At 39.7% G+C, this 13,236-nt stretch overlaps 1 protein-coding gene across 3 annotated transcripts in view; it reads right to left on the bottom strand.

Annotated features, from left to right (window-relative positions):
- Positions 1–416: 416 nt before the first annotated feature.
- Positions 417–13,236, bottom strand: part of dtnbp1b (dystrobrevin binding protein 1b) — a 30,205-nt gene continuing 17,385 nt past the window's right edge. Inside the window, exons 1-4 of one of the 3 annotated variants that reach the window (XM_075449991.1) lie at positions 9,919–10,018; positions 6,582–6,749; positions 3,779–3,922; positions 417–3,284 (exon numbers count right to left, since the gene is read on the bottom strand). In XM_075449991.1, the coding sequence (XP_075306106.1) occupies positions 2,962–3,284; positions 3,779–3,922; positions 6,582–6,749; positions 9,919–9,970 (687 nt within the window). In that variant the 5' untranslated portion in view covers positions 9,971–10,018 and the 3' untranslated portion in view covers positions 417–2,961. Of the gene's footprint in view, positions 3,285–3,778; positions 3,923–6,581; positions 6,750–9,918; positions 10,019–13,236 lie in introns of those variants that run through there. The other 2 variants (XM_075449993.1, XM_075449992.1) reach the window with 2 other exon arrangements.

The raw sequence follows: 13,236 nt of genomic DNA, 5'->3' as shown, positions 1-13,236 counted from the left end.
CATGCCCAATAAATACAAACTGTATTCACGCACAGTGTGTGCAGGCTGCCCCTGTAGCTCTTCAGAACTTTAATTAAAGTGCACTGGAATGACTGTCATGCATCAACACCAGCTATTTACTAGTGCTAGGAATAAACCCATGCATCCACTTTCAGCCTCGATAAGCCATTAACTCTTAGTGTAGCTATGGTATTGCTTTCCTTAATTTAAAGAAAATTATTAAAATATAATACTGAACACAAACATGGTAAAAATAGAGGAGAATTTCCCACCCCTTCCCCCACCTGCAGGATGCTTGTTCCATCGATACATTCCCGTAAGTGCTCGGGCAGGACCACAATTCAAGAGTAAGCACTCAGGGTCTGTTAACTTAAACCTTTAATCCTGCTCAAAATTCTTAGAAGAAAATTAAACAGTTCAGGGGCAGAAATATTTATTCCCAACAAGTCAGAAGGAGTGGGCGGGGACAAAGGAAAGATGGAAGGAGTTACACTGCACAAATGTCGACAGTTTGTGACAACAAAAAAAAAAAGGTATGAATACACTTAAACCTTCTGGCCGTTGTTCAATACAAAGTGCACAGTCCACAACAGGGATTTGGTCCTTATTCAGAAGGAGAAGTTCACTAAAATATTAATGGTCAGAGGACTGGATAAGGGTAGCTCTCCTTTCCTCTCTGTGTGCGTTTGTTAAATCATCAAAATAACTGTACCTGAACTTCACCTGTACCAGATATAAAGGACTGTGTTATACAACCCACTGCCAGCTGGTGTTGGCTGCCACCTAGTGCGACAGGTTTGTCACTGCCATTTCTAAACTGCACTTTATATTTCAAATATTGTAGAAATTGGTGAGAGTTGTTCAGTTTATCAGTGATGGAAATTCTATCTTTCGTGACTTCTGCAGACAATTTGGAAGTGCCAGTTGTTAAAAATTTGCCATATCAACCAGTCAAGTCACCCAGATAATTGAGAGAAAAAAAGAAAAATTTAAATCAATTTTACCTGCTCAAGTTTAGATATTATCAGAGGAACTGTTTTTCCACACCTAACAATGAGGTCTGTGAATTATTCAACACAATCAGGACACTCTTCCTACAGAGATAGGTCACCAATATGGTGTTCCTTTCTCTCCCATATCAACGGAGAAGCATCACAACCGTCTCAAAAACTTTGGCAAATTAAGCAAAACCATCTGCAGGGTAAGCAAAAGAGGAAACTTATGAGATTTGAATAATGATAGAAAAAAGTTCCCAAACTTGTAAGGGTGCTCCGATCGATCGAGATCAAATTATTATCGGGCGATATTCTACTTAAATAACTGAATTGTTATCATCTCAAGCAAAGCCTGTTAGAGGGCAACACCAATACTAAAGACTGGAGTTAAGTATTAATTATCAAGTAATGTAAATGAATCACATTTCAAATCAAATTGAATAGCTATGGGGTTTTTTTTGGTTTTTTTGAGACACACAAAAAAATCTTATACTCACCTGAGCGTGTCAGCACCACACAGGCAGATGTAAAGCGAAAATAACTTCATTGGAGATGACTTTAAGTCCATGTCTTACCATAGGTTCAAGCATTTCCAAAGGAGTATTAATCTGTTCAAAATGTGCATTGGGCAGAACTGGAGCCTACATCTACCGCAGCCTGGTGTTGTTTTTCTTTCTTTTAGTTATTTTTTAAATGTAAAACGTCAATCTCAGGACAGTTCTTCCAGCTAACATAATTAGCACATGACCAATCAGCATATAGATACAGGCAACATTACTTCAGTCGCTTCTGAACAATCTAATGAACAAACAAAACTGAAACTCGCCAATATCCCTGAATCATTGGGACACGGTACCATCAAGAGATGACAAGAAATAGCATCACAGCACCGTGTTCCACTCAAACTGGGGACAGTGCTGCGTTCAAAGTCATTACGGAGCAATTATTGTTATCTGTCTTATTTGCTGGAGCACATACGCTCGGTAATGAATGATGTGGTTAGGGACTCCTGGCCTACACAACTAAATCAAAACCAAATGAAAAAAATTTGTAGGCCACATTGAGATGTTATATTTTATTGCTTCAGTATAAATCATTGTTAACTTGGTGTGTTTTTCTCATTTAGCTTTTTTTAAAAGTTATATTTAATAAAATCTTTTAATTTTACACCTCAAGAAAACCTTTTTTAAGCTCAAAGCTGGTACCAATAATAGGCTGCTGTGGTTTGAAAAAGTGATATGATGCACATGTTGCTAAAGGATATAATTAGCTGCTGTCAAAAACGTGCACATAAGGACTTCAAATACATCATGTGATCGGTATTGGTGTTGGCTGATCCTCTTCCAAGCAACGGTGGTCGGCCCCAGGAATCTTTTTTGGAGCACCCCTAAAAATGTATTTGACCGGAAGAAATGTGATCCTCCTGATAGAGCTGGTGATTTCCTATTTATTTTGGCAAGCAAATGGTAGTCACGCTAAAACCACTATCATGTTGTGTAGAACATATAACACATAACAGCTGCAGTCTGTAAGCATTGTAAAGGCTTCGGTATTAGACTGGAGCATAAAAGATGACTATCTCATAGGGCCAGATGATGGGTGACGGGTGCGTCCTGTTCACTTCCTTTGTCAGGCACAGTGTCAACATGCACAAGCATGGAAAAAGAATAGCGGTTATTTTCTGAAAAATATCAAACTGTCAATGTGCATGTTGAGCCATTCAGTGCCTTTATGCTAAAGCGGATTCTTCTATTATAGGATTCAATTAGAATTGAAAAACTTACATCATTTGTCCATTAAGGCAAGGATATGTGGCAGTTAGTGCAACCTCAAAGTAATTTCTCTCGTTTGTCTTGAATATGAAAGATATATAGGAAGAAATTCCAATTGTTATATATTTGAGTTTGATTTGGCAGCTGTGGGTGTTTTGTGTTTAAATGCAGTCCGACTGTCCAACTCAAACCTGCTACTTGCTCTCCTCACAGTCTTTGCTTTTCTGATTCTCTTTCTCCACCCTGTCCACCAGCACTGTGTCAGGGTGCACCTCTTTTTCATCCAGGGTCACTACCAGAGGGGGCCTTCTCCTTCCTCTTCCTCCTGATCCTCCTACTCCACCTCCTCCTTGCTCAGTCTCTTCTTCCTCTTCGTCCTCATCCTCCTCCCCGCCCTCTGTGTCCTGGCTGGCTGAATCAGTACAGGTGGATGACAGGGATGAAAGCTTGTGTCGGAGCTCAGCCTGGGTTGGAACCTGGAGGCTAATCTCTGTGGTGAAGGATTCAACATCTGGACCTGAGGTATAGTAGACAGACTGGGGTGGAACAGCTGAACATGGACAGAAAATAAATAAATACTGCAGAGGTACCACTTCCAAGTTGTGGTGTTTGTGTGTTGATGAGCAACCGTACCCCTTTCTTTTAAAAGAATCCTTACATTTCTATTATTCATGATCATTCAACATTTATTTGTTATCTAAAGAAAATGGCAGCGAACTGAATAATCAAGCTCAGTCATCCACAACCCAATAATGCAGATTTACTTGTATCAGACGCAGAGGAAGTTTTAGTAAGATGCTGCATTGTTAACTGTGGCACTCAACATTTCCCAAGCATACATCATGTTTCATTAAAGTGCTCGTCAGTTTCGGGCAGGAATATCTACCTCAGTGAATTTGACATGAATTAGCTTTGACATGATATCAGAGTTCAGTGTTGTATTGTAGTTTTAGTGTTTTTTTTAAATTTTTATAAATGTTATGTTTATTTTGTGTTTGCATGGCACACTACCTGCGACAGGCGAGGCCACACTGTTATCTTCTCCCCCAGAGTGTAGAAACACATCTAAAGCTTCGTGGTCTGACATGTCCATTAGATCCATCTGCTCCAGCATATCCACGTTCACCTCCATGGAAGACATGCTGCCTATTGGCTCTAGGAACAACACAAGATAGTGAGATATCGCCTAACCATTGTAGCATGCAGAGTCTGGCAGCAAGGGGTTGAGTCCAGGAAGAGAGACACTTTTTGTTTTTTTGCTCTCCAAATACAAAGCAGAAGCAAATGGGCACATTCAAGCTGGATGGCATAATAAATGGGGAAGCGTGTGTATGATTCATACAAAAAAACTTTTTGTTTGCCTCATAGTCCAAAGCAGTGGCATCACAATTAATGGATTGGCAGGAATCAGTATTTATGGGAAGCTGAATATGAAGAAAACAAGCAGTAACTTTAAGAGAACAATGATTAAAAACAGGGTAAACAGCTAACCTGGCACTGCTCACACCAGAGGCAACAACATCAGGCTTCAGCACCTGCACCTGTATGGTCAGTAACCATAGTTACTGAGGGAATGGTATTACTGAGGTGATAGTCAGTGCATGGTTTCCAACACACACACCATTTGGAATTGGTGCCAATTAGTTCATCCTTTGTTTCGTCAATAAAAGGATATCGCCTCTCGTGGTCAGTCACACAAATGGCTTTTTGTAAACTTCCAACATACAGTCATGTGGCTTTTTCCAGAGAGTATGGCCACGATATCATAAAGTTTTGACTGGTGAAGTGCTGCATTGATGATTCAGAAAGCTGCTCCCATTTCTACAAAGGAGCTCTGGATCTTATTGGATATTATAATATAACTGCATTAGAAGTTATGTAAAACATAAACACCTTTTTCTCATCTGCTAACATACTCCTGGATTCACCGCCTTGCAGGTGTGGAGCCCCCCCTCCTCCAAAATTGCTATAATGATGTTCTGCATGCGTCACAGACAGCCAGTTAGAGCACTGAGGGGATGGGAGTTGGGGTTTGCAATGAGAGGGGGGGGGGCATAGTTGCGAATACATGACGAAGAAGCAACATGATTGGTTGTTATAAAGCAGTGAAAAAGATGCCATTTGCAACCGTACCTCAAGGAAATGGGGAGAGCAGAAGAGGGCAGCATAGGGAGGAAGAGCGGAATAAAGAGTCAAGAAAGAGAGACAGAAGGGGAGTGTTATTTCCCACGGAGGCTGCTCTAGTCTCCCTACCTTTTGAATTGTAACGCAAACACAAAGAGATCATGCGCAAACACAGTGGGGTGTCACAAGGGAATTTTTCAGCCTTTTACAAAAACCACTCGAGCGTGTTTTCCTCCTTTACAGTCTGTCTCAGTGAAGACGACTGTGGTTCTTCCTGTGACACCTTTAGAGGAATTCAGGTCTAATTCTCTCTAATGAATCCTCAGTAAGCAGCCTCCTGTCACATGCATTTCCATATCTTTCTTGTCATCTACACAATCACCACTACACATCATCAATGACCACATAAATCATGCTATGGAGGATGCTGATAAAGTTTTCAGCTCAACATGGAACTGTTTTTAGCACTTGAACATGAATAAACAAATATACACCAACACTGTGGTTATGTGGTGAAAGTCATAATGCTGAGAACATCATTTCCACATGACTGCCTCTGACATGCTCCTCCTTTAACCTCACTGTGACCTTGCCTAAAAGGTTACCCTGCTGGGAGGAACTGTTTTTGCCCGTAGTGAAATTGCACATAGTAAATGTGTGTGTGAGGAAAAAAACAAACAGTGTAAGACCCTTGAGACTAGCATTTGGAGGCTCAGGCACTTGTGAAATCTGCAGCTTCTTCTTTTTCCGATGCCCTTTTGGTTTATTCTCAGTATCCCCCTCCTGTTTCTCAAGTTCTATCATTCTTCTTCAGTTGCGTCGCCCTGCCCTGAAGATTTACAGCCACTTCACAAACTTATTTTGAAATGTGTTGTAGGAAAGTCTACCATGAATAAAGAGAGTCTACACATTATTCAAACTAATCTTCAGGTGATGAGGAGCTCTGAATGTTTCACTCCCTGGGTTTCAGCTCCGGTGCCTGTTTTTGTTTCTTAGCTTTATATATTTAACAAAAAAAATGTGGTCACTTCGTAAATAAAGAATGTTTTGATTGACAGTGAAAACATAAGCCCCACACTTTCTCTCCCTCTCCAATCCTTAAGTCACTTTTCTCCTACTCCACCTTTCTCCTTCCTCACTGCTTCACAATCTTCTCTCATAAGCCAGTTCCAGAGGATTAGGGGAGGAGGATATATGGGTAAAAGAGGAAGAAAAATCCCATTCTGAATCCTGGTAGAGTCAGTAACATGTTTCAGTGGGGGGTATTTCAGCTTATTCTTTAGGTATTTTAGCACTTTTAGCTGCAACATATGGGGTAAACCACAGATAGATTCTATTAAAATCCTCGTGGAAGAGTGCATTTATATGGCATGATTGCATTTTTCAAAGCAATAGCTTGGTGTTAAGTGACAGCAGCTTGAAGTGAGGGGCCTCACTAGAGAAAGAAATTGCAGCGCAATCTTGTGATATGCTGCTGAAGTGTGAAGGTTTCAGCTGATAGTATCAAGAAAATAATTCAGTTAAATGCTAGCTGGCTTTGCATTCGCCCCTGAATAAGTTACACACACCACTAGCTTAACCTCAACTTCTCAACAATCTCCTTTTCCCTGTGTCGGCACTTAAATAGCTTAAAGCGGCTTGAACTGTAAAAGCACAGAACTATGATATCTGTGAGGAACAGGATCCTCACCTCTTCTCTCAGCAATCTGCAGGTAGCCGCTGGACAGGTACTGCTCCATATCTTGCTGAAAGGCCTCCTCAAAGAACTTCTGCCTCTCTTTAAGCTTCACCTGGGGGGGTGGGACCCCTCCTTGTTCAGCCCCAGGGACTCTCTGTGCATGCTCCGCATCCAGCTCCACTAGAAACACAAAAAACGAAAGTGAGAAAAGGTAACTTTTCAACGTTAGCTTTATCCTAGATAAACGCAGTGAAAACACAGCAGGAGGCGAGAAACAGTCTGTCACATAACCATAACCTGGTATTTTATACAGCAAAACTGAATCTTAAGTTAGCTTACACCAGAATTAATTTAAAAAGATAAACTCTAAATTTGGAATAATGTCTAAAAACGAACGTCAAGAACATTTTCTTTCTCTCTCTGTGAAGATCTACCTTCTGTCTGGCTTGTCTGGCAGAAGGAAGGAGAAAGTTATACTTTTCCCTGACAAGCTGAGGTCAGTCTTTACTGAAGCAGAATAATTGTAAGCTTGGTGCTATGAAGCATATTCCCCAATTTACCCTCGTCGCTGAACTCGATACTCCATCTCCTGTGGGCTGCATGAGACTCACTGAAGTCTCACACAAGTAACCTTCAGTGCTGCCAACACATTGGTAAACCAAGACTCCTCTCCTGATGTCTGTATCCTCAGAGGCAATGTGGCATCAAAAGGAAGGTTTGAGATGATAATCTATCATTATTCAAGAAGAACAACTGACTGCTATGTTGGCTTAATCAAGTCTGACTTATATCAGCCTTCAGATATAAAGGGTCAGTCATTCTGAATACTTGGATTGGTGAGTGGTGAAGGACAGGACTTTGTTGCAGACCTTGTGCTTGTACAGCACACTCATCCCTGTCCTGGTCTCTGCTCGCTTGCATGTATTTTTTCAGACTAGCATAGGGATAGGGTAAAAGTTAGGGAAATTCAGGGGTTGGCAGTAGTATGTCCTCAAGAAATAAATGTAAGTTAAAGTAATGTTCTTGACATGATGGAAGCATGACTATGGGTGTGTGTAAGTGTGTGTTGGTACTACTGCTGCCTGGAGTCTCAGACTCGCTGTCTCTTTGGTTTTCTCACCTCTCTTCATATACAAGCATTATATAAGCCCACCCACTAACTACTGTGGCAAAAGCCATGTCAATGTATATGAAATGACTGATGTGATCGTATCTTTGTTTTTGGTTTAATATGGACAAAAGCACTCAATTTTGAGGAGCGATAGATTTAAGAGTTGCAGTGCTCTCAAATGAAAGCTATTTGATATATATTTGACATTTATATTACATTTAATTTGTGGTTTACTGTAAACATTTAAAAGGTTTAACAATGATCTAATCTCTTCTCTGTCCATGGTATAATTGGGGATTGGACACCCTCACACAAGCAAGACTCCTGATAAAAGGTAGGCTGTGGCAGCAGATGGACACACACACACACAAAAGGATAATGAGATCCCACCAGAGCTTACACAAGCCAACAACCCTTGGAGACTTAGAAAAGAATAGTATTCTTTCTCCCTGTCATTCCTCACCCAGTGTCCAATTTATCTCATTTATCTGATGTCTTATCTTTGTCCCTCATCTTTTCCTCAGACTCCATCCTTTCTTTGCTGCTCGCTGGTGTGAAAGTGTGTTTCTGTGTGTGTATGTGTGTGTGTGTCTTGTAGAGACTGCTCTATTAGATTAGGTGCCTTGGGGAAGCTTTGTTGAGACTGTCAAGCATTGTGTAGGGTAGTAGTAGCAGGGACAGGGAGTAATGGAGAAAGAGGGCAATGTGGTTAGTTATAATTAGGGCTTGCGGACAGACATTATTAACAATATAGCTGGATCCTGTTCTTTATCTCTTTGTGTCTAATCTAATTCCCAATCCATGATTAGGCTGCACTGACTATTTATTTCCATCATCTTTGTACCTGCTGAATGAATGGATCAATCCATTTATCTGTCAGTCTAATCCAGATGTTCCTTTATTTATAAAAGAAAACCTGGTTGTTTCAGATGCAGACAAATACAAATAAATACTGTTATATACCAAAAAATTCATAAGCAAAAAAATTAAATTTTTCCTTAAATATCACTTTTTTTCTCCCAAAATGTGCTTTTTTTCATAAATTTGCACAACTGAAACCTGAATGGTTCAAAGCTCTTCGTGAAGCAGAAATAAAAAGGGAATAACCCCCCCCCCCTTTTTTTTTTAGAAATGAAATGTTCAATAAATCACACGATAAATTCAACATACCAGTTTGTAAAAGAATTCAGAATAGCATTTATATCTAATATTTATAACCTCCACACTAACTCCTCTTGTGGGCAGGTACCCTTTTAAGCTTAGGTGCTCTACCAGAGGCCAGGGAGCTTGAGGGTTTTACATGTACCATCAACAACCAGTTGGGGATTCTACATCCCAGCTTGCCCAGGAGCAGACAAGAATCCTTCAGGAGGAAGTTGCTGGAGACAGACTCATTTCCAATCCTCTAGTTGCTACCGCAAAACTGAGACATTTGAACAGTTGGGGGGGATTACTGGAAACCACAACTGTTGTTCCTCTCAATTAACAGACAGTATTAGCACTATTATATTTTCTATCACAAGTTTTCTAAATATTTATATTTTAATGTACAAATGAAGTATTAACTTGTTCACTGCATAAATAAATAGTAAAATATATACTTAAATGAGACTAATGGTTTAGCCTCTTTTGCTCAGTTTTTCTTCCCAGTCTCTTTTCTTCCTCTTTCTTTTCATCATTATCACATACCAGACAACCATATCCTCCTACGCATTGTGCTGTAGCTGCAGGGGTTATTTTTAGCTTTCAGTCATTTAGCCCAAAGGATTAGTTTGTGCTGATGAATCTAAAAGAGCTCAAATCATTAAGTTCAACAAGTCCTACCCTTACAAGCTTTGCTGCGTTGTTTGATGTGGCTTTAAGAACAACTTCAGATTTACATTAATGCACATGAAGAGTTGTATCATCTTCGAAATGCTCATAAAGCGACACAACAACAGTCTGTTACACACTCATATGACACGACTCATATACACAATGGTGACCGTGTGCTCCAAAAGAATACACATCTGGTGATGATTCATAATAGCTAAACCAACCTCATTATGTTTGTCACAGCAGATCCTGTCGAATGAAATCATTTTGATTTAAGAGAGAGAGGATTTTTAAATAGCCCTAAAGTAGAAAAGCTAATAATGGGTATAATCTAAAACGGATATCTTCTTGTGAAATAAACACAAAGAGGAATTTACTTCTTGAAGAAAAATTTGAAAGATTCAGAAAAAGTTGCTGTACTACCTGAGTCTGTGCTTGCCGTATTAAATGGTGCGTCTCTTCCTGCCATCACCATGCTCCCACCCAGAAGAAGCAGACAACAGTAATATAAGGTTAGTCTGTTTTTTTTCTCACCTCTCGAGCGTGCCACCCAAAACCCCAAAGAAATCACAATGACATCAACGGTCTTCCTCTTCTTCCTCAGAAGGCTATTTTTTGCTGACCGATCACAAAGACGTGAATCTATTCATCTGGTTTTCAGCAGAAGAGAAACATCTGCTCTGAGCTCTACAAATGCAGGAAGCTGAACTCACAGGAAAGGGGGGTGTATATACGTGTGACCACATGCATGTGTGTATCTCGATATGGCAGCATAAGCCATCTTGTGCACCTGTTTTTATGTACCTACTTTATTGACAATAAACAGGTTAAAATCCCATTTATAATTGAATGAATTTTGCCTTTCACTCACTCTCATAAACATGTCTCCATTTAATTTGCTTTCAGTTTGCAAGGGTGTGATATTTTCATGTTGCACCTATGAGTGTTATTTCATACAACTAATAAAGGTGTTTTCTATACGGACTACACACCTCTCTAACTTTGCAAATAAAAAAATTAATTGGAAACACTGCATTAAGGACAATACATGTTGTTAGGAGTCAACTAAAGCTTTAGATTTGACTAAATTAAGTAGTTTTCTCCATCTTCTTTATCTCTTTTGTCAAGTCATCAGCAGCCAATTCAAGCTAGTGCTGAGCCACTCATCTACACTTTGTAGTGCACTTCACATATCAAGAGATAGTGCTAGCATAAGCTCTGCCAGTGGAGTGTGGGATGACAAACGGATGGATGGATAAATCGATGAAAGTGTCAGTGGACTTGCTGGGCTGTTTGCCTTTAATTCTAGCCAAAAGAGTTGGGCCTAGAACCACCTGCCTGTGAACCTGTGCGATTCCTCTGAAGCTTGTATATTTAGAAATGTGGGAGAGAAAGACATAGCACTGTACTAAGTGAGATGCAGAATGTATGTTGAGTTTAAGCCTTTAGAAAAAGACATGACAGGAGAACAAGCCAGAGGGTGTTTGTGACATCAGTGCTGTGGTTGCAACAAATTCTGACACTGTGGCATCAAACTCTGAACATGTCCCAAGTGAATTTGCTCTGAAATACAACACAACACAAACAAAAACCTATTTATTTATAATTAGTCAAAGGGGTTTATGGTATTTTTCAAGTATGGATGGAACTATATTTCCCATTCTTATGAGCTCTAAAGATATCAGACAATTCCTACACAGCCTCATTAGAGCCATTTCATACACTTTACATCACACTGACTCTTAACAGATCAAACATTCAATATCTGAGATAACCCCCCCTATCCGTCACTTTAAATTAGCTGTCTGGTCTCAGATGGATTTGTTTCCGTTTACTTATGGAGGCCCAATATTTCATTCTAAGACAGCAACGCACAACCTGAAGACCAAACAACACGACTGACTGTACAGACAGACAGCCACTGCTACTTCTTAAGCTCTGCTCACTCGGCCGTGGTATTTATAGATTCTGTCCGCCTCGCTGTATCTCTCAAGTGCTCAGGTTTCTGCCAAAGGCAGCCCCCATGCCGTAAATAACACACACAATCAAGTCGCTCTCTTTTCTGTGCACTCACACACCCATTCAAATGACTTGCAAGCTATTGGTCAAACATGTATGGTAAAGAAAACTGTGCATTCCAGAAGGACTGAATTAACTCCACTGTTGTAGCTGAAGTGTGACCCTACTGTGTTATTATGCGATAACCTAACTGGCCAATGATAGTTGAAGTTATTTTGTTGGATAGGCCACACATGCTGTGTGAAGATATGCTACATGTAGGCCTTACAATGACTTCTTCAATCCTCAAAACAAACACAGCCCTTTTAGTGCTCCAACTATCCAGAAAGATGCTTCAGTTTCTACAGGTGTATGTCTTCCTGTCAGTAACACCAGGCTGCTGTCACTCTGTTCTACCACAGCAGCATCATGAGGTTTCTGTCTCGTCGTTGCAGGCTTGAACACATCACCAGCTGAGTTCATGTACTCACTAATCTATTAATCCCTGTGAAGATGGGAGAATGTTTCGTCTTTTGCACTGTTGATTTAAAAACAAAACACTATGTCATCTCCTTTTCAATAAAAACTATCATTACGTGACTGCCTACCTCAGCCTCTAGTTTTTTCAGCAATAAAAACACATTCAAACTATTAGTGTTTGTATTTCAAAAGTATTTCAATTTCAAAATAATTTCAAACAAACTTTTAAATAACTTAATTTGGTATTGAAAAGTTGTTCCATATCAGCTGCTGGCTTTATTTTGTTATAATTTACCATTTTCTCGGGTTAGGGTTAGGTTGTCTGAACTTATCCTATGAGTTTTAGATGAAACCAAAACAAATCTGATAACCATAGCTGCCCAACCAATAATCACTCCGGTAAATCAAGCTAGACCAGAACATGATTATGTCAGCATATGTTGGATTACACATATGTGCAAATAATTATTTTTCTGTTTCCCAGTTTTGTCAGAAGCAGCAGCACTGAGACTACAGCAGAGGGCTGTGTAGGCTACTACATGCCTACATGTAGTGTGGGAGTTTACCACATAGTTTTCATGCTTCTTGTGGTCTCACAACAGCCAAGGGCAAATGGTTTAGCTGGTGGTTTGTTGGTCTTATTCTCTCAACTACTCAGCACCAGGAAACAGCCTCAGAACCAATACGTTAACATTTTAAAAATGTAAATGATGCCGACTACATAAATACTTAATTGGAGGTGCTTTATTCAAATTGAATCAGAGTGAGTGCCGTGTTAATTCTTGTGGCAAATTAAAGTATATCTGCAATTCATAAAAGAAAATTGGTTCAACAGTTTTCAGATTTGCAACACTTCTTCCTTCTACCAATCTGTTAAATTATGAGCAAAGGTTTTGTTTCCAGTTTTTGACAGTCTATCACCTTTTTTCCACTTTATGACACTGTAGTGCTATACAAACACAATTACTGCTTTATTTAGCAAATATTACAGCAGGCAAGCATGCAGAAACTCATTTGCACTGTTTTGTAATAAAATTAGTGTTTGCTATGATGGCAATGATGGAAATCTATTAATGGTCTCACTGAGGGGAAATGAATACAATAAAACACTACAGAGACATGTTGCATTTATGTTTTCTGTTATTTCTGCACTGACTGAATATTAACAGACAAATGAGAAATTTCCCTCTCTGGAATTATTGTGAGTGTTGACATTTAACTGCACTTGGCACAAACTTTTTAAGCTTGAAGCTGCGTTTGGAG

This window comes from Odontesthes bonariensis, chromosome 18, assembly GCF_027942865.1.
Source record: "Odontesthes bonariensis isolate fOdoBon6 chromosome 18, fOdoBon6.hap1, whole genome shotgun sequence".
In the NCBI taxonomy this organism is placed as follows: domain Eukaryota; kingdom Metazoa; phylum Chordata; class Actinopteri; order Atheriniformes; family Atherinopsidae; genus Odontesthes; species Odontesthes bonariensis.
Note: the sequence above shows the minus strand (reverse complement) of the source record. Positions and strands in the feature narration are given on the sequence as shown.